Source organism: Delphinapterus leucas, chromosome 1 (assembly GCF_059928025.1).
Source record: "Delphinapterus leucas isolate spDelLeu-1000000601 "Yukka" chromosome 1, BTC_Dleu_Yukka2, whole genome shotgun sequence".
Classification (NCBI taxonomy): Eukaryota; Metazoa; Chordata; class Mammalia; order Artiodactyla; family Monodontidae; genus Delphinapterus; species Delphinapterus leucas.
In genome coordinates this window covers 55,368,096-55,386,214 of record NC_143129.1, presented here as the reverse complement: position 1 = coordinate 55,386,214, position 18,119 = coordinate 55,368,096, and the positions used below count along the sequence as shown (strand labels likewise).

Below are 18,119 nucleotides of genomic sequence, written 5' to 3'. Positions count from 1 at the left end.
CGGCCCCTCGGAGAGGGCGACTCCTCGGGAAAAGTTGTCTAAACAAAGGGCATTCCTCAGCTTCCACCCAGCCGAGCCTCCTCCCCACGCCCCGGGTGTAGGGTTACACTCCTTCCCGCGAAGCTCTGGGAGAAAGTGGTGTTTCCGCAGCTTTGGCTCGCGTGGAGCCGCGTCCCACGGCCGCGCTCTCCCAGAAGCCTCGGCTGCGGGCGCTCGCCGGGCGGACTGGGCTACCCGGGCCGCGAGAGGTTAGGTCCGGCGGCCCGGAAGGCAGACCCCGCCCCGTCCGAGTCCCCAAACTCGCGGGCGTGCTCGCCGCTTAGACGTCTGGAGAGCATCGCTCGCCGCCGCCGGGAGGGGCAGCGCCGCAGGGCGCGGGCGGCCGGGACCGGGGCCGCGGCGAGCGCGGAGGGCGGCGGGGCGGGGTGGGGGCCAGGGCCGCTCCTCTAGCCCCTTCCGCCGCCCCTCCTTTCTGCTCTCCCGCTCCCTCTTCCCGTCCCGGCCGGGAAGGCGCCGGGCTTGGCCTCCCTCCCCTTCGTGGCCGAACCATGAGCTAACAGCCCATGCCGCTTCCTCCCCGCCCGATCCCGCGTCCCCTCCCCGGACCCGGAGGGAGGCCGCGGCCCGCGAGTCGGCTGCTCCGGCCCGACCCCACTCGTAGCCCCGGGGCGGCCCGCAGAGCCGGGAGACGAGCCGGGAGCGCCCCGAGGGCCGAGGCCTGCGGGCCGCACTCTCGGAGCCCCGGCCGAGCCCGCGCGCCCCCGGTCCCCGAAGCGGGCCCGGGAGGGAGAGGGGGGGAGAGGAGGCCCCGGCCTCGCCGGGGATGGAAGGGATGGAGGCGGCGGCCCGACCTGCCGGCGGCAGCCTTCAGTGAGTACGGAGGAGGCGAGGCGACGGGCGGGCCGGGGGTGGCGGGACCGTCAGTGGGGAGCGGGAAGGGAGGGTCGCAGGGGAGGCCCGTCCGTCACGTCCGTCTTCATTTCAGCGTCTCCGGCTTAGAGAAGTACAGCACTTGGGCCGTAGACTTCGGTGGTGCCGAGCCGCACAAGTCGATACCCACTGTTCCCCAGGGGAAGGTCGCATCCTTCCAGGTCTCCGGAGATGGATGATCTCTGGAATGCTGTTCGAATTTACCCGAAAGTTCGTTCTTGTAATGTGACTGAAATTGCTCCCATTACCTTCACGTCCCCTGCTTTCTGGATTGAACCTTAGAAGAGAGGAACGGGTGGCCGGGCCGCCAAGACAAACCTGGTAACTTCTAGATTAACTGGTGTAGTAAATGATCTCTTCCTCCCAAAGATAGGCCTTAAACTTCACAGGCTTAAAACTGAGGTAGCATACACACTGTGTGTGTATTTTGCTTGGTGAAATATGTATATTCCTGAAATGTAAAAATTGAATTGTAGTAAGTGACTATAGAGGGACTTGCATTTAAGAGAATTCTGTGGTGAATCGTTGGTCAATATATGAGGTGAATAACTTCTTGTTTGTAATTTGTGTCAATATGGATGCATGTATTTATGTAAATACATGCAGTTTACTTCAAGTGGGACATATCTAGATGTATGATGGAGATGGAGCATGTTCTCAGAGAGCAGGATAAATATTAAGACATTGTGGCATGTATGTGTGCACAGAACAACTTGGTGAGTAAAATCTCGTGCTCACTTTTGTTCCCTCTGAAGACACTGACATCAACCGTGCCACCAAGGGGCTGTGTAATTTGGGCAAGTCACTTAACCTGTCTAGACCAATATCCTCATAGGAGTAGGGGAATGGGGGTACACGGTCACTGAGTGCTTTGGAAGAGCCCTGGCCTTGGGAGGAGAAGCTTTGCATTCCCAACCGGGCCTCCCTTAGCTCCCGTGTCACCTAAATCTCTCTGTGCCTCAGTTTCTCTGTCTGTAGAAATGAGGATAATAATCCTGTTCTGGCAGAACTGCGTGAGGATTATTTGCGAGAGCGTGTCTGGACGCGCTTGCAGGCCTGCCTGACACAGAGCAGATGCTGATAGGCATTGGTGCCTGATCCTGGCCGCCCTGTGGGCACAGCCCCATGCTGCGCTCCTGTGGTTTGAGCACAGGGGGCCCCTTCTGCCGGAGGGTCAGATCCTGGGTGGTATCTTCCTGAGGTCCATCCTCTGCATTGGCTCCCCTTGGAAAGGGAAGAGCTTGTTGGCCCTTAGCAGGTGTTGCCATCCTCCTCTGAGGCCTGACACCTATCAGGAAAGCAAGAGGCCAGGGATTGGGAAATCTGGCCCCCATTTTCACTCTGGTCCACATCGGGCAGAAGATTGGTTGTTGTTTGACTCTCCACTGTGCCCCACATGTAAAATGGGGGTAGAAAAACGAGAACACTACTTAGACTTGGAAGAAAAAACTCAGTAATAACTTATGTGTACCGTCCAATGATTTGTACTCTTTGAGGTGCTTTCACATTGTCAAGGGGGCATCCCCTGCTCTGACCCCAAGTTATTTTTCTCTGGACAGGGCTCTATCCCAAGGCACTTTGGGGACCCAGGAGGTTGTTGGAGCTAGCCAGGTGCTGAGTCTAAGGAACTCTGTCTGTTTTCTCCTCCAGAGGACCCAAAATAGGGAGCAGAACAGCCAGCTCCATGGAGGTGACCTCAGCTGTGGAGAGAAGTGGCCCTGAGCCACAGCCGGAGAATGGACACCTCCCAAGACACTGGCCCTGTCCTCGAGAAGACAGAACACACAGCCTGATGGCGCCCCAGCCTCCTGGGGCACAGGGGATACAGGTCCAAGGCCCCTCTGTGCTGGAGTCCAAGGTGAGGGCCTTGAAGGAGAAGATGACAGCAGGCAAACAGGGGGCAAGCCTCTGCCTCACTTCTCACGAGCGGCCATCCCTCAAGAAACCCAAATGCAGACGAGTCAAGGTGGGTGGAACCAGGACTCCATCAGAGGGGTCTTCCCTACCTGATGCCGTGGTGGTCCATCATGCTCAGAACCCAAACAATGGGCTACTGGACAGCAGCGTCACTGAGGAGGAGTCCGCCAGGAGCGGGGCCCCCGGGCCTCCCAGGTTGCCGGCCTCTGGGCTCCAGAGCTGGAACAGGAGGAGCCCGTGGCCTCCAGAAGCAGTACGGACACTGCCTGACCACGACAGGGCTGTGCCGCCAGGGCCCAGCTCTTTGCAAGAGAGCCCCATGCGCAGAGTCACTCCAAACCAGCCTGAGGGCTCTGGTCCTTGTAACAAAACCACCCACAGGCCCAGCCTGAGGAAAGGAAGGTCATACCCCCTGCAGGATGGTCTCATCACACAGGAAGACCTGGACAGCTTGTCTCTGACGTCCGAGGAGGACTTCGTCCCCAGGCCAGCCCTGCTGGGGGAGCTCTGGAGAGCTGGAGACCTGGGGGCCCTGGGCACCGGGGGCAGCACCTTGTCCCTGTCTGACCGCGTGGAGAGGAACCGCCTTCTGCTGCAGGAGATGCTAAGTGTTGGGGGGCAGGGCCCCTCCAAGGTGGGAAGCCCAGCGTGGACTTCATCCCGGGACAGAGCTGTGCCAGGTAAGGCCCACTCTGTGGGTGTGGTGGTGGAGGCACAGGAGGGAGTCCAGGAGAAGGAAAGGGGGAAGGGGGTTACCGCGGAAGGGTGGGGCGGGAAAGGGTGAGAGCATGGCTGGCTGTCACCAAATTCATCAGGATGTCTGCTTAGTCTTGGCTTTGACAGAGATTCTTTACCACCTCAGCCCCATCTGCTAAAGTCCCCCCAGATCCCCCAGACCAATGGGAGGCCATCCTCTATCCTTGGGGTGGAGGCTACCACAATTTCTTCCCTGTGGCTTGTAGCTCTTTCTAGAGTAGCTTTCTGCACCTCCCTCAGATGACACATCCTCACCCCACAGTAGACCTCACTGTCCTCTTGGTAGGAGCCATTCTCCACAAACAGGGTTAGCATCCTGTCAGTCTGAGCTCAGCGTTCAGCCCTCGGAGGCAGCTTTTTCCCTTCCTTCTTCCCTCACCCAGCACCTAAGGGGACCCTGGGGCACCCCTCAGCTCATGCATGACAGTGCCCACCAGCAGTCACCACGACAGGCTATGCCGCCGCCTCGGGGGTCGGAGTCATCTGGGGAGTAAATGGCTTCTGGAGAAAACTTTCTCCTCCATGTTTCTCAAGTGGCAGCTAAGAGCCCAGTTTCTGGCTGTGCCCTGATCTCTGCTTCTGTTCTGGGTCCTAGAGCGACTAGCAGGGGACGTGGACTGGGACTCCGGCATCTCCCTGCAGGATGCTGACCAGAGCAGGTAAGAGCTCAGAGCGCACATCTTCTGTCTCTCCCTCCCTCCCGGCAGTTGTCCCTGTACCTTCATTTACACAGCATCAGGAGAGCAGGAGACCTCGAGAGAGAGCGAGAGGGCAGGCAAACCCTGCAGCACAGGTGGCCATGGCTCCTCCCGGAGACCACTTAGAAGGCACCAGCCACCCCCGTGGCCCAGGCTGTGCCCCTGCTACTTGTGCAAAACCATGGGGCACAGAGCACAGTGAAGAGTACTTTGCAAACGACCTGCTCTGCGACTTGGGACTCATTTCCCTGCCCCAGCCTCTGTCTCTTTATATTTAAAGTGGGCCAAATAATACTTGTGTGATGTATTGATACTTCTCAGGACTGTTGTGAGGCTGAACACAAGATAATGGATGCGAAAATCCTTAGGGAAAATATCCGAATGCAAGGCTTTTACTCCACCAGTTCCTTTCCCAGTCAAGGGGTGTGTTGGGTTGTGTAAAGGCCTTCACTGCCCCCAGCCTCCCTGACTTTGCTCTAGCCCCTCCACGAATGTCTCTGGGAAGCTGGGCCTGGGATGGGGCTGGGCAGTGTCCCGACCAGGCAGGTGAGAAGACTACCCTCCGGGCGGAGTGAGGAGCCATCTTGCGGGCCTGAGCTGGTGGCTCCCCAGGCCTCGGCCTCCTCCTCAGTCTTTGCTGCGCACCTGGCACGTGAAGCTGAGAGAGGTCCCGAAGCTGGGAGCAGCCCCATTTCCTCAGCCGTGCAGTGTGCAGTGATGTCACCCTCCTGAGGGTCTCGTGGTTTCTGCTGAGGGCAAAGGTCAGCAGTGTCAATTCTCCATTATCAGGCCCCTCCCTGCCTGATAAATTCCACTTATTGACCTCCCTCCCCTTCACAACATGTGGACAGGGCCCCCCAGTCCTGCTTTCACAAAGCGAGGGCTGCCCAGGTTCAGGGGGTTCAGCCTCTGCCTGGCCACTGGCCTTCTCAGTGGCGTCGGCTGAGGGCCTGGCAGAGAGGGGGCTCTCTGTCTCCTTCCTCCCTCGTTATTTATAATTTGGAGTCGTGCCTGCCCCCCTCCTGCCAGGGGTCTCTTCCCGCCTCCACGGCCGCCACGGTCAGCCTCTCCTCATATCCCCTCCTAGCCCGGCCGCGATATGGAGGGGTGTGACTGTTGTCCTCAGCGACACCCTGGCCCCTGCCCTGTCCCCTCGTCCTTCCCTGGGGGGCCGTAAAGGATGCAGCCTGGGCCCACAGACCTTGTGCCCAGAGGAGGTGGGGCCTCTTCTTCTGCCGCTGCTCCTCCCCCACCACTCCCACCCTTTCTTACCTGGGCCGGGGGGAGGAAGTCTCAGCTGCAAGATGGCATGGGGGATTTGTCCAGAGGTCACTATTGAAAGGAGAAGCCAAAGCTCCTGACTCACATGTTGGATAACAAATAATAAAAACACACATCTTAAAGGAAAAGAACCTCAACCATGGGGTTGGGAGGCACTTTCGCCCAGTCCTGCGAGGAGATGGCATCTGTGTAGAATCCTCAGGGTAGGGATTTCTGGACTATTGTTTCACCTTCCAGACCATCTGCAGCAGGTTAGGGTTTGGATAAGGTATGTGGGTGTCAGCGTAGGATGTGTAGGTGTGTGCTTATGTGTATTGTATGATGATCTCACATGTCTATGTATGAAGGGAGAGAATGTGTGTGTGGAATGAGGTTGGTGCCCAGCGTATATCCGGGCATAGAGTTGGCATGGGAAAAACTGTCTTCTGGCTTGTTTGGAAGGTCATTCATTCACAGTGCCCCACGGACCTTTATTGGTGATCTATACTCAGGCCCCTGCTGAGTAGATACCCAGGCTGAAGGGCCAGAGAGCATACCTCTAGAGCCAAATGAGGAGCCCTGTCCCAGGAGGGCTCTACACATCCTAGTTCAAGGATGGGAGAAAGGTCAGCCATGTGTAGAGCCCTCCTGGGACAGGGCTGCTCATTTGGTTCTATTCCTGAGTCTCTTGGTCAGATACTAAAGTGGTCCCTAAGACACTGCAGGCTCCATCTCTCCCCTAAGCAGGATGGATTTATTGATGCTCCTTCTGTATAGCTGAACTCCCCGAGAGACCTTTGGAATAAGGCACACTTCCCTCAGCTCTTTACCCCTGGCCACATGGGACCAGGGTCCTGGGGCTTTGTGTACTGAGGGGCTGAGGACACTGGGCAGTGTAGACTCTGAGACTGTGGTCACCATCATGATGGCTGTCCTGAAGGGGCCAGGACATCAGTCAGGACGTGCTCGGGCAGTGAGCCCCTCAGATCTTCTCAGTGTTTGCGGCATAAAAGGTCCGGTTTCACACCCAGTCAAACTTAGCATCAGTGTAGTTCAGTGTTGCAACCAGATAACCCCCGTGACCAAGTTAACCCAACACGTATTTAATTATGTCTTCAGTTGTTACTGCTCTGCATGGTGATAAGACAAGAAGCCCTGAAATGATGGTGACAGCAGAGACCAAGACAGTAGTAGTCACTGTCTGACTGGGGGGCTGGCCCAGCTCATTGCAGTGGTCACAGGGAGAGTCGACCGTGGAGGCGAGAACCCTGAGATGCCGAGGGAACACCAGAAATGCCCCAGGACCAAATGGTTGTCCCCTCTACTGAGGGGCAAGAGGAGACTCCGTCCCAGAGGACCGGAACAACCTGGTGGTCCTTCCCTCCAGAAGACCATGCTGACACTCAATTCCCAGACCTTGTGCTGCACCACATCCTCACTTTATCCTGATAGCGAACCCTATTGATTGTTCCTGTTTCACTGACAGAGACCCCTCTGGGGGGAGGCTAAGTGACTTGCCCAGTCATACAGCTGTTAAGTTTTGGAGTCAGGGTCCACAGTCAAAGCTGCTCGGTGCCAAGGGCTGTGCTCTAACCATGAAGCAGCACTGCCACAAGCTGTCCCCACAGGCCATGCCTTGGGTTAGGGATCCGGGGATCCTCGGCCTCCCCCAGCCTGGTATTCTCAAGTATAGACAAAGAAGGGTGAATGGCAGGCTCCATGGGATAAGCTCGTTTCTCTCCTAAGTCACTGTTGACATGATTCAGGAAATGGGATTGACTGGGGGTGGGGAGAGGATGAGGTGAGACGTAAGCACTTCAGAGGTGGCCAGCGGGGTCAGTGCTGTCAGCGACCTTGCTCATGGCCGTGTCTGGGCACTGGACTTATTAGAGATGGGGGGTGGGGGGGGGAAGTGAAGGATCCTCTGCTCAGGGCTGGCTCTGCCCTCCTCCGTTCTTAGCAGCCCATGGTGTCCCATCCCTGCTCTCTGTAAAATGGCCGGGATACACTTGGCCTCTCCCCTGTCTTGAGGCTCTGAGAGGGCGTATCAAGATTACAGATTGCCCCACTTGTGCAAAAAGTACATGGAACCAGAGGAGCAGCAGCAGTCAGTACAATGCTCGCCCCAGGCCCCACACCGAAAGGGAGTCAGCTTTTTACAAAAAGGCACTCAGCCTTGGGCTGCCGCGCGCATCCTGAGGCCCAGGGCCTTCCTTGGCAGTCTCATTGGAGAGGCAGTGCTATGAGACCCAGGCCCACTCTGCTTCAAATCAGGGCCTTCCATGTGTGTGATCTTGGGGGGCCCAGATCCTGAAGTGTGTCTGCAGGGACTTGAACAACTGCTCCGCTGTGGGATAAATGGAGAGGGTCTCTGGGGTTGTTTCATTTGTGCTGTAATGATGAAGGAAGCTCAGAGGATTTCCTAGGTTGTTGATTTCCCCCCATCCCTGTGGTGGAATGGTGCCCATTTCTATCAACAGATACAGAAACTGAGGCTCATAACGGGGAACCCAGTCTCTGTGTACACACCTCGTCACAAGAAAAGAAGGAACAGGGTGCCAGCCGGCAGCAACTCAGACTTTGGTGGGTCCCAATTTTCAGGCCCCTGTTGAGATGGCTAGTGGTTAAAACTCCCTGCTCCAAAGCTGTTTGCAGACTCCAGTTTAAAGAAGGGACAGACTGGGAACCCTCAGAATCTCAGAGGCCTGGCCTGTGGCTCAAGTGGTCAGGCCCACAGCTGTGAGAAAATCTTGGGCTTTTAAAACTTAATTTATTACCTAGCATTTTGGAAGACTCTCCTGTGGCCCTACTACTGTGTGTAATTTCAGAAGGAATTCCCATTTTGCCCTCACTGCCCACTCTGCTTACATCAGCTTTGGCCATAGCTGTTGCTGGTGGATCTCCTTCTGGAGCTCCTTAGGGCCAAAGACCATGCTGTTCTTATCTCTGGGACCCGGTACCTGCCGAGTATCAGCACGGAACAGGCACTCAGAAAATGTTCGGCAGAAGCATGCATGCATGGGTGTAAGTGAGGGCTCACCAAGGGCTGGACGCCCCTGTGAGCTTGACAGGATCTGGGTGGAGCTAGGAGATGACATTCCAGATGGGTAAGGCTTGCAGAAGTGCATGGGAGAGGTGTGAGGTGGGTTGCGTGGAAGATGCTATCAGGACACAGGGTGGGAATGTGGGCTGAGGCCACTGATGGAGAGCCGTGGAATTTAGGTTTTAGGTAAGGCAGTAGGAAATGGAGGGACGTTCGCTGTCTCCCTCCTGCCACATCCACTCCCTCCAGTAGGATGACCCCGTCTTCTGGCAGTGCTGGGACGTTGCTGTGTGCTGTGGCCTGGTACACGGGTAGCCTGGTGAGGGGATCTGGAGATCATTCTGGCTCCCTGGTTGGGTCCTGGATCTTCTGGTCCTAGTCTCAGGGGGTCATGAGGAGTCCTGGGGGTGAGCTTGGGAGAAGAAACTCTCCTGCATCTCCCCAGGATTTGCAGGGCTGTAACTGAGGACTCCCCTGGGCAAGGGTGTAATGAAGACTAGCCAAGCCCCTGTCCGTCCTGCGTACCCCCCATCACTCCCCATCCTGCCCACCAACTCAGATATACAGACACAAAGGGAAACTAGAGGAAACCCCTCGCCACTCCCAAACCTGCCAAGACTACAACTAAAAAGAAAAAAGTTTTGTTTAACCACTCACCAGTGTTTTCAACTATGTACCGTGCTCCTGAAGTATCTAGGGTTCTAAGTCCTGGTGGAGAAGGAAGGATGCTAACACTTCAAGCCCTACCTCACAGCTAGTGCTGCCTGCAATTGTCATGCATGTCATTGTCACACTCACATACACCCCACACAGGAAAATCTCATTATGGTACCGATCTTTGTGAGTAAAGAGGCTCAAGAAAGTTAATTTGCTCAAGACCATTCATCTTTGAGGAGTTGGGCTGAAATTCAAGAAGAGGAAGCCCTCCTCCATGGCCTCCAGAGTGGAGCGGGCCACTGTCCCCCTAGACGGGGGTGTCTTGGTCACCTGCCTCCACACGTGCAGTGCTAGCAGAGCGACAGCCCACAAGGATTTTTTTGTCCTCCTTCTTCAGGAAGGCAAGGACAGAGCCTTTTTGCTCTCTCTGTAAGGAGTCGACATCCTAGGGAAGCTCTGCACACCTCCACCCAGATCTTTTCAAAGGTGTTCAATGAGGCATATCCCACAGCAGCCATTCTTTTTTAAAAAAATTTATTTTATTGAAGTATAGTTGATTTACAATGTTGTGTTAATTTCTCCTGTACAGCAAAGTGATTCAGTTATACATATTCTTTTTCATATTCTTTTCCATTATGGTTTATCACAGGATATTGAATATAGTTCCCTGTGCTATATAGTTGGATCTTGTTGTTTATCCATTCTGTATATAATATCAATAGTTTGCATCTGCTAATCCAAAACTCCCAATCCTTTCCTCCCCCACCCCACTTCCCCCTTGGCAACCACAAGTCTGTTCTCTATGTCTGTAAGTCTGTTTCTGTTTCGTAGATAAGTTCATTTGTGTCATATTTTAGATTCCACATATAAGTGATATCATATGGTATTTGTCTTTCCCTTTCTGACTTACTTCACTTGGTATGATAATCTCTGGTTGCATCCATGTTGCTGCAAATGGCATTATTTCATTCTTTTTTATGGCTGAGTAGTATTCCATTGTATATATGTACCACATCTTCTTTAGCCATTCGTCTGTCGATGGACACTTAGCTTGTTTCCATGTCTTGGCTGTTGTGCATAGCGCCGCTGTGAACATAGGGGTGCATGTATCTTTTCGAATTAGAGTTTGGTCCAGGTATATGCCATTCTTAAACAGCTCTTCCTTCTCTGTTGAGAGAAGCACCTATGTATTATCTGGGCAGCAGTGTCCCTCCGCTACCAAACAGCCTCCTCCCATTCCCCATTCTATGGAAATTGCCTTTTCTGTGGAGCCCTGTTAAGGGCTCTGAAGGTCTAGAACAAAACCCACCAAGCCCTCTCTAGCTTTAAGATGGCCTGTCTCTTCTAAACACGCCTTCCTGGCAGACGAAAAGGGTATCTCTTCGGCAGGTGATTTTAGTTCATGTTCAGGAATTCCATCCTTTGCTCAGTAAGGGGGTGAGAGTAACTTAACAAAATAATGGTGCAAATAGTAAAAGCAGTAATAATAAATGCTAATATCGATGGAATCTCACCAAGGTCCTGGCTCTGTGCTCAGCTCTTATAAGGGGATCAGTCTCACTTAACAACTGAGCCCCTATTTAGGAGAGGAGGAAGCTGAGCCTTAACCCCTAAGTGACCTGCCAGGGTGACACAGCTGGTAAGTGGCAGCCCAGAATTAGAACCTGGGCAGGCTGCCCCAGAGCCACGCTTCTAACCACCACTCTCAGCTCTGTCCTGTCCGTGTCCCGCAGCCCTGGGAAGAAGGTGTCTGTGGTAATGAACCCAGACAGGCCCCTGCCTTCATGGAGCACGTGTTCCAGAATCGGTTCCAGGCCCACCTTTCCTATTCCCCTCACTCGGGGAACCGCACACAGTGTGACAGCAGGAGCGCTCTATCCTTGGTCATCAAAAAGCTTTCTAATATACAAAAATGGCACAAATGCCGGGCAGAAAGGCTTATATGTGTTCTGTACACTATATTTTCCCTCTGCTTGCTGCATCCTGGAATCTGGGGAATGTCAGATCTCTTTACATTCCAAATTGTTTCCCTAATTCATATTCCTGGGATGAAAGAGTTAAAGCCGGACTTGCTGGAGCTTATTATTTTAATCTAGGATTATGATGGCTGCAGAAGGAGGACACTCTGTCCCCCTGACCTCTCTGACTGGGGGACAATGGTGGTTGTCCTGACTGGAGAGCCTGACCTGGCTGTGCCTGGGTGGGAGGGGAGCTGCAGTCAGAGCTGAGCCTGTCTCTCTGCTAGGAAACAGGCTTAGGTGGAGAGACCAGAGCAGGAGGGGGCTGCATGCTGCCCTTTGTCCTGGGAAGCAACTTAGGGTGCTGGTGGTTGGAGGGGCAGATGGAAGGGCCAGAATACGTGCGTGGAAGTCCCGTGGTCCCCAGCCAGTAGCCCTTTTAGGTGTTGCTGCTTCTTGAGGGCCAAACATCTGTGAACCCCCCGCAGAGGACGTCAGGGTCCCCCACCCCACCTGTGGTACGGCAGGCTACCTGGCCAAAGGCCCTGGCTTACAGGGTGGCAATGTGAGTTCTGTCCCCTGTGTAACTCCCGCTGTCTACCGATGGGGAAACAGGCCTGGGGGAAGCACTCAGCCACTTTCTCCCTGTGCCTCACCCGCTGAGCTCATGAGCCCTCCATGTGCGAGCTTTCATGGCCGTGACAAAAGCTCTCTGTGCTCAGATGGAGTTGTCTTTGCCAAGCCACACAGGGACCACCCCAGTCCTTCCAGGAAATCTCTAAAGGAACTGTGACAGCTGGGACGGTGGGTTATAGTCCGTGATGGGAAGGGGTTGGCTCCAGGGCTGTGGTCGGATTAGAGCGGAGAGTCTCCCTTCTCCTCAGGAGTCAGAACCCGTCTGCCGGGCAGGGTTGTTGCCCCTCGGGTGGACCAAGACAATGCAGTGATGGGGGCTGGGCAGTTAGACTGGGACAGGCTCACAGCACTGCACCTGTCTGCCCCCTGCCGCTTGGGAGAAAGACCCCCTTCCCGCCACAGGGCTGTCAGGGCCTGCCCTCTCCAGGGTGCACCGTGACCGGGAGCTGCCTGCCCCGCTGACCCTGGCTGCCATCTGTGAAGGTAGCTGCTGCTCCCCTCCCTGCTCAGTTTGTTACTGCATGGATGCCTCCAGGCGCCTAAAAAACCCTGCTTTTCTAATCAGTGGAGAAACCAGCTTTGTCTGCCAGGAACCAAAGCAGGGCAGCTGATGAAAAAAAAAAAATTAACAGCTCCAAGTAGATGGAGCAGAAAGGAAACAGCCAAGCTGGAAAATGGTTTAAAAACCTGGGGGGAAGGCCGATCTTGGCAGCATCTGGCCAGCTGCCTGGAGCCCTCCTGCCTGCCCACCAGGTCTTGTGACAAATGCCCTCCGACAGCCGGGGAACCACAGCTGTCACCGGAAGGCCCCGAGCGTGTGGGCTGGCAGCCAGAGGCATGCGGCTGCAGATGCGTCCCTCCCCGGGCTGGTAACCTCATTATCTCTGCTGGCGGAGCCGGAGCCTCGGGGAGCACAGCTGCTCTCGGCAGTGCGTTGGAGGCCCTGCCTGCCCGGGAAGCTGTGCAAAGGGAGGCCTCTCCTCACAGGGCAGCAGGCCTGGAGACTCACTTTCATTCTCTGCCGTAAGCCCTCCTGGTTCCCGAACTGTGCCTGGGCCCTGCCAGGGTTCATAGGCACAGATGGTGCCTTTGTTCTGGCAGTTCTTATTTTTTATCTTGGCCCCAATTGCAGGATTAGGTGCAAATAATGAGAAAAAAGAAAAAAAAAGAAAAAAGAAGGAAAAAAAAAATCATGGACTGCCCAGAGCTTGTCTAAGGTTGTCCCAAGGAGGCCTCAGGGTTGTGCCATTTCCCACTCACATCTCTGTCATCTGTCACCTAGGAAACTACTTGGTACCTTCCCCTTGTCAAGACAAGGCCCCTTTCTCCAGGTGACACATGGGGTGGGTAAGGCACGGGATTTGGCGGGCTGCGGTCTGAGATGCAGGCCGGGCTGAGCCTCTACCTGCCCAGGTCCTCTTTCTACGGACCCTCCCTAGTGAGGACAGCCCAACATATGTGCAGTGAGGACAGGAGCAGCCACGGGGCTGCGGAAGCCACTCCGCCTCGGCCTGCTCTGAGACCAGGGGCGGGGAGGGGACGGGGGATGTGGAGACACTGGGGCTGGCTGACGCCTGCTCTGCTTCACTTGATGTCCGACCTTGAGCGACGACGCACCAGGTGCTCCTCTGTGCTCCGGAGCCCTCATCTGTCAAGTGGAGAGCGCACCTGTCCCCAGCCAGCCTGGCTGGGGAGGTGGGCTCCGGTTAGGGAGAGTCCGGCGCTGGCTGCATGTCATTGTCTGGGAGGTGGCTTTGAAAAAGAGCTGCTATCATTTTCTGCAGCTCTGGACTGCCTGGGGAGGAGGCAGCACACGCGGGAGGCGGAGAGGACTGCTAGAGGACCTTTATTATTATGAACCCGAGCCACTGCTGACTTAATGTGGGTCCAGCTTAATGTCTCTCAGCCCGGGACTGATGCCTGTCGGGATTGGGACTGAGGCCTTATGAAAATGTCATTCCCTCAGAGGAGCGGTACAGCGACGGGCAGAGTGCTGATTCCTTGTGTCTGCAGTGGGAGCTCAGGATGGTGCGGTGGGAGCTCCAGTGGGTACGTGTGGGTGCAGAGAGAGACAGAAGGAGAGAGGGAGGGGACACGTGTGAAGACCATCTGGCTGGCTGGGCACGAGCCCAGCCCGACAACCCCAGGCCCTTTTCTCCCCCTCCTCCAAGATAACTCCCTCTGTCTGCCCAGGGAACGAACAATAGAATAATCTGGAGACTCCCCTACCCTTTTCTAGATCTTCCTGGGCTCTCTGCCTCCGGTCTCTGAGCAGATGTCCAAGGTGGGCCAGCTCCCTGGTCCCATCCAGAGCCGCTCAGGGCCAGGCCCCAGTCCCCAGGCTAGGTGCCCTCCGTGTGGGAGCTGGACAAAGAAGGCTGCACACGCAGGACTGTTTCTGGCATAGCCACGCTCGACACTGTTAAAGCCCTCCTAATCCGTGTTATTTTCTTCTAATCCCTCCCCCGCCTGCTCTCGCCCATGTGCCACCCTGCAGGTCCCTTAGTCCCAAGCCGGAGCCCGTGCTGAGCCCCAGGCATGAGGAAGCCAAGCATCTGCTTCAGCGAGCCCGCATGAAGGCCAGGACCCGGCCCATCCGTGCCAGCCACGATATTGTGCCCACCCTCGCGCAGGGCAGCCGGTGAGTGGGGCCCGGCTCAGACTGGCCTGGGAGGGCTGTGGCAGAAGAAGAGATGGGATCCAGCCATAATGCCGCTGCTCACTCCTCCCTCCTGTCTGTGTGTGAGTTTTTCCTGTGTCAGGCATTGCTTTCCTTCTAGTCAGTCAGCACACCTTCATTGAGGGCCTGCCCGTGTTCTGTTATGGAACATAATCCGAGCTCCCTGGAGGACAGAGGTCACAGTCTCCAGGGAAAAAGACGGGCAAACGGATCAATACGGTTCTGTGGGCGGTGGTGTAGGAGAGGAAAGATGCGTGTGCAGGGCAGGAAGGCTGCTGTAACTCCGCTGGAAAGGACAGGGGAGGCTCCGGAGGGTGTGGCTTGTAAGTTGGGGCTTGAAGGAGACGTAGATATTCAGATGAGGGCAGATGAGAGAGGCAGGGGTGAGCATCCCGGGGCAAAAACTGAGCAGAAGCACCATGCTCAGGAGTTTGGCCAGGCTGGAGCCTGAGGACATGCTGGGGGGTGCACAGTGTGAAGGCCAGAAGGCTCGGTGGAGGCCAGTCATGGAGGCCTCCAGGCCTGCTGAACAATTTGGATGCCTCCCATAATAGCTAGGAGCCACCAACGGATTTGAGGCAGGTGGGTAGCACCATCACATTTGCATTTCAGGAAAGCTGTTCTGACCGCAGGGATGGGTCGGATCTGGGGACTCAGGGGCAGTGAGGAGGCTGCACCGTGGTCCTGGTGAGCAGTGATGGGGGCAGGGTGTGGAGATGAGCGATTGCCAGGAGACAGAGCAAGCAGGCTTAATGAGGCAGCAGAGAAGCGGTTAAGACTCTGGAGCCAGACCACTGAATTCTGGCTCTGCCACTTACTAGCTGTGTGCTCTTAGGGAAGTCTGTGTGCCTCAGTTTCCTCATCTGCAGAATGGGAATCATGCGAGTGCCTATCTTGACAGGGTTGTTGTGAGGGTTATGTGGGTTAATATATGTAAAGTGTTTAGAACAGCTCCCAGCATATAGTGAGTACGATACGAGTGTTACCTCTGACTGTTAATCATTTAATCAACTGGATGAGGGGAGCATGAGAGGGGGAGGCATCCAGGATGGAGCCCAGGGTTCTGACTTGGTGTCTGGAGGTTTGGTGGGGCCTTAGCCGAGAGGTGAAGCCTAGGTGCAGGATCAGGCTTTGGAGGGGTTGCCCACAAAACACCCACTGGAGATGCTTATCAGGCAGTTGGATACAGGAGCCGTAGAGGAGGAGAGAAGTCAGAACTGCGGATTTGGGCATTACCCTGATTTCACGATGCTGGAGCTATGAGGGAGGCTGAGCTCATCAGGGATGAAGAGATGGGAAACGTACAAGTTCAAGGACGTTCAGACCAGCATTCCACATATGTGGCTACTCCTTGCATGACATCCCATCCCCATCATTGTGCCTGTTCCGTGTACAGTACACCCCAAGCAATCACTTACATGTGGCATTTGCTGGTGCAGCTGGCCTGCGACGAGGCCGCCAGCCTGTGCCGATGTGCCCCAGGCCCCAGCAGGACCACGGCACAGGGGGCACTAGAGGCAGCGAGGATTCTCAGCGGAACTGGATCGCGTGCTCTTTGAGGGGATGCTGAGCCCTCTCGTTAAAGGCTGAGTACCTTCCTGGCACCTTTGGGATGACTCCAGCAGGAGCAGAAGGCTGCAGCCTGCCTCTGTGTTCAGTGTCACTGTGACCCCTGGGAGAGGGGCTCAGGAGACCCTAAATCCTGGCAAGATGTACCAAACAGGCTACTCTTTATCTCCACATTTTGTACCTTGTCTCCCTCTGGCTGGAGGACACTAGTTAGGAATGGGAGTGGCTCCTCTGAAGCATCCTCACTGTTCTGCTCTCCGTGTGTATGAGGCCCAGAGCCTCAGACTTCCGCGGAAGCCTCCTGTTCCACTTTCCTTAGGTACTTAGGTGGAGCTGGGGAGCCTCAAAACAGGCAAGGCTACCTGCAGAACAGACTGGATGGTGTAAGTGCACTTTGGACACTTCCTCTTCCCCACATCACGTCAGCATCTCACGACAACCCCAGTCGCTAAGCTTAAAGTAGGTTCCCTTTTACCAGGCTCTTCTCCAGCAGCAGAAGTGCTACTGAAATGCAAGGTGACCCACTTTAGCAGCTGCTGTGTCCAGAAAAGAATTACTTTGACTTGGCAGCACTGGTGAATCCTCAGAGGGTATAGCTGAAAAACCAATGCCAGATGGCTTGCTGCAAATGCTTCTAAAGGGTACGCTTGTCAGATCGCCCTGGAGAGACATGCTGAGCTAACTTGGAGGTGCCACACAGGCCTGGGGCCTCATTAGATGCAGGAGCCCCTCGTGCACCCCCCGAGCCCAGAGGCATCACTCCTTCCAAAGAGCAGGCTGATGAAAAATGATGGAAGAGTGGGGCAGGCAGAGCAGTCTCCAGAAGGTCTTCTTTATCTCGGCTCTAGCTGGAGGTAGCTGGGGCAATCCTGAACAGACTGGCTTTTCCAGGAGGTGAAGAGGTAGAAGGCAGCAGCCGCATTTTCTGGAAGCAAATCAGTGTAGAAATTGAGCAGCTCTTGGAAGCACAACCTCTTGCCATTTGGGGGACAGGAACACCTATGTTGGTGTTCCTAATCCCAGGAGGGCAGAACACATGAGCAAGAGGCAGGGCTTGGGAAGGTGACACCGTAAGTGCTGTTGTCCTATGTCAGGTAGTGGCCACGTAGGACCGCATGGAGCTTGTGTGGTTAGGACAGCACTGTTGTAGAAAGGGACCTTCCCAAGGAGGCCATTCAGCTCCAGAGTCTGAGCAGACAGAATCCTCTCCGAGAGGGATGGTTGAGGCATCTGCTGTGCCTAATATTGAGAAGCTCGGCAGGTATGGTGTTTGCTTGCTGCTCTAGTGCCTTATTTGCTCTGTACTTGTCTCCAGAATCTTCACTGTACCATTTATGCACTGGTCCCAGCACTACTGGTGGAGGCCTCTGGGATTCAATAACTGAGTTGAAGGTACCTTATGTGATTAAGCTCTCCTGCATCTCTTCATTTCTTCTTTTAGAACAAAAATATTGTTTGTACCTTTGGCATGAATTCCAGGATGGCTCAATTCTCCATCTTGAATGTAAAAGTTAAGGTCGGTAATGTGGCTGACAGGACCTGGACTTCCTTATTAGATTAGGAATGTACTGCCTCGAAAGCTGAGCTTTATTTTTCCCTCCTCAGAAAGTATAGCCCACATCCTGTCAGCAGAGCAGGGCATCGCCCTCTGGGGCTTGGAGGGGGTTGTTGTGTCTAAGCCCGGGTACTGAATCTCCCAGCGGGCCTTTCCTCCACCGGCTGGGCCTGGCTGACCAGGGCATCCTGCCTGTGCAGCAGGGGCAGAGCCTCTGCTCAGTGGGGCTCCTCTTGTTTCTGGGGGGTGAGGTGATGCTGTTTCTCTGCCTAGAGCCTTCCTTTACTGGGCAAAAATGCTCTGGAGAGCTGACCCAGGAACCCCACACGGACAATGAGCCCACCAGAGTGATTATCTCACAGCCCCTTCTGAGATCCTGACAGGCTCAAGAGATGCAGGTGCAGATGGGGTCCTAGGTGGCAAGGGCACTGCAGTGCTTCACAGTCACTTAAAGAGAATT

At 55.2% G+C, this 18,119-nt stretch overlaps 1 protein-coding gene across 1 annotated transcript in view; it reads left to right on the top strand.

The window, feature by feature from the left end:
* The first annotated feature begins 426 nt into the window (after positions 1–426).
* The window catches only part of KIAA1614 (KIAA1614 ortholog), a 44,665-nt gene continuing 26,972 nt past the window's right edge, over positions 427–18,119 (top strand). The window contains exons 1-4 of the mRNA XM_022556554.3: positions 427–870; positions 2,581–3,527; positions 4,199–4,262; positions 14,353–14,496. Coding sequence (XP_022412262.2) covers positions 824–870; positions 2,581–3,527; positions 4,199–4,262; positions 14,353–14,496 — 1,202 coding nt within the window. The 5' untranslated portion in view covers positions 427–823. The remainder of the gene's footprint in view (positions 871–2,580; positions 3,528–4,198; positions 4,263–14,352; positions 14,497–18,119) is intronic.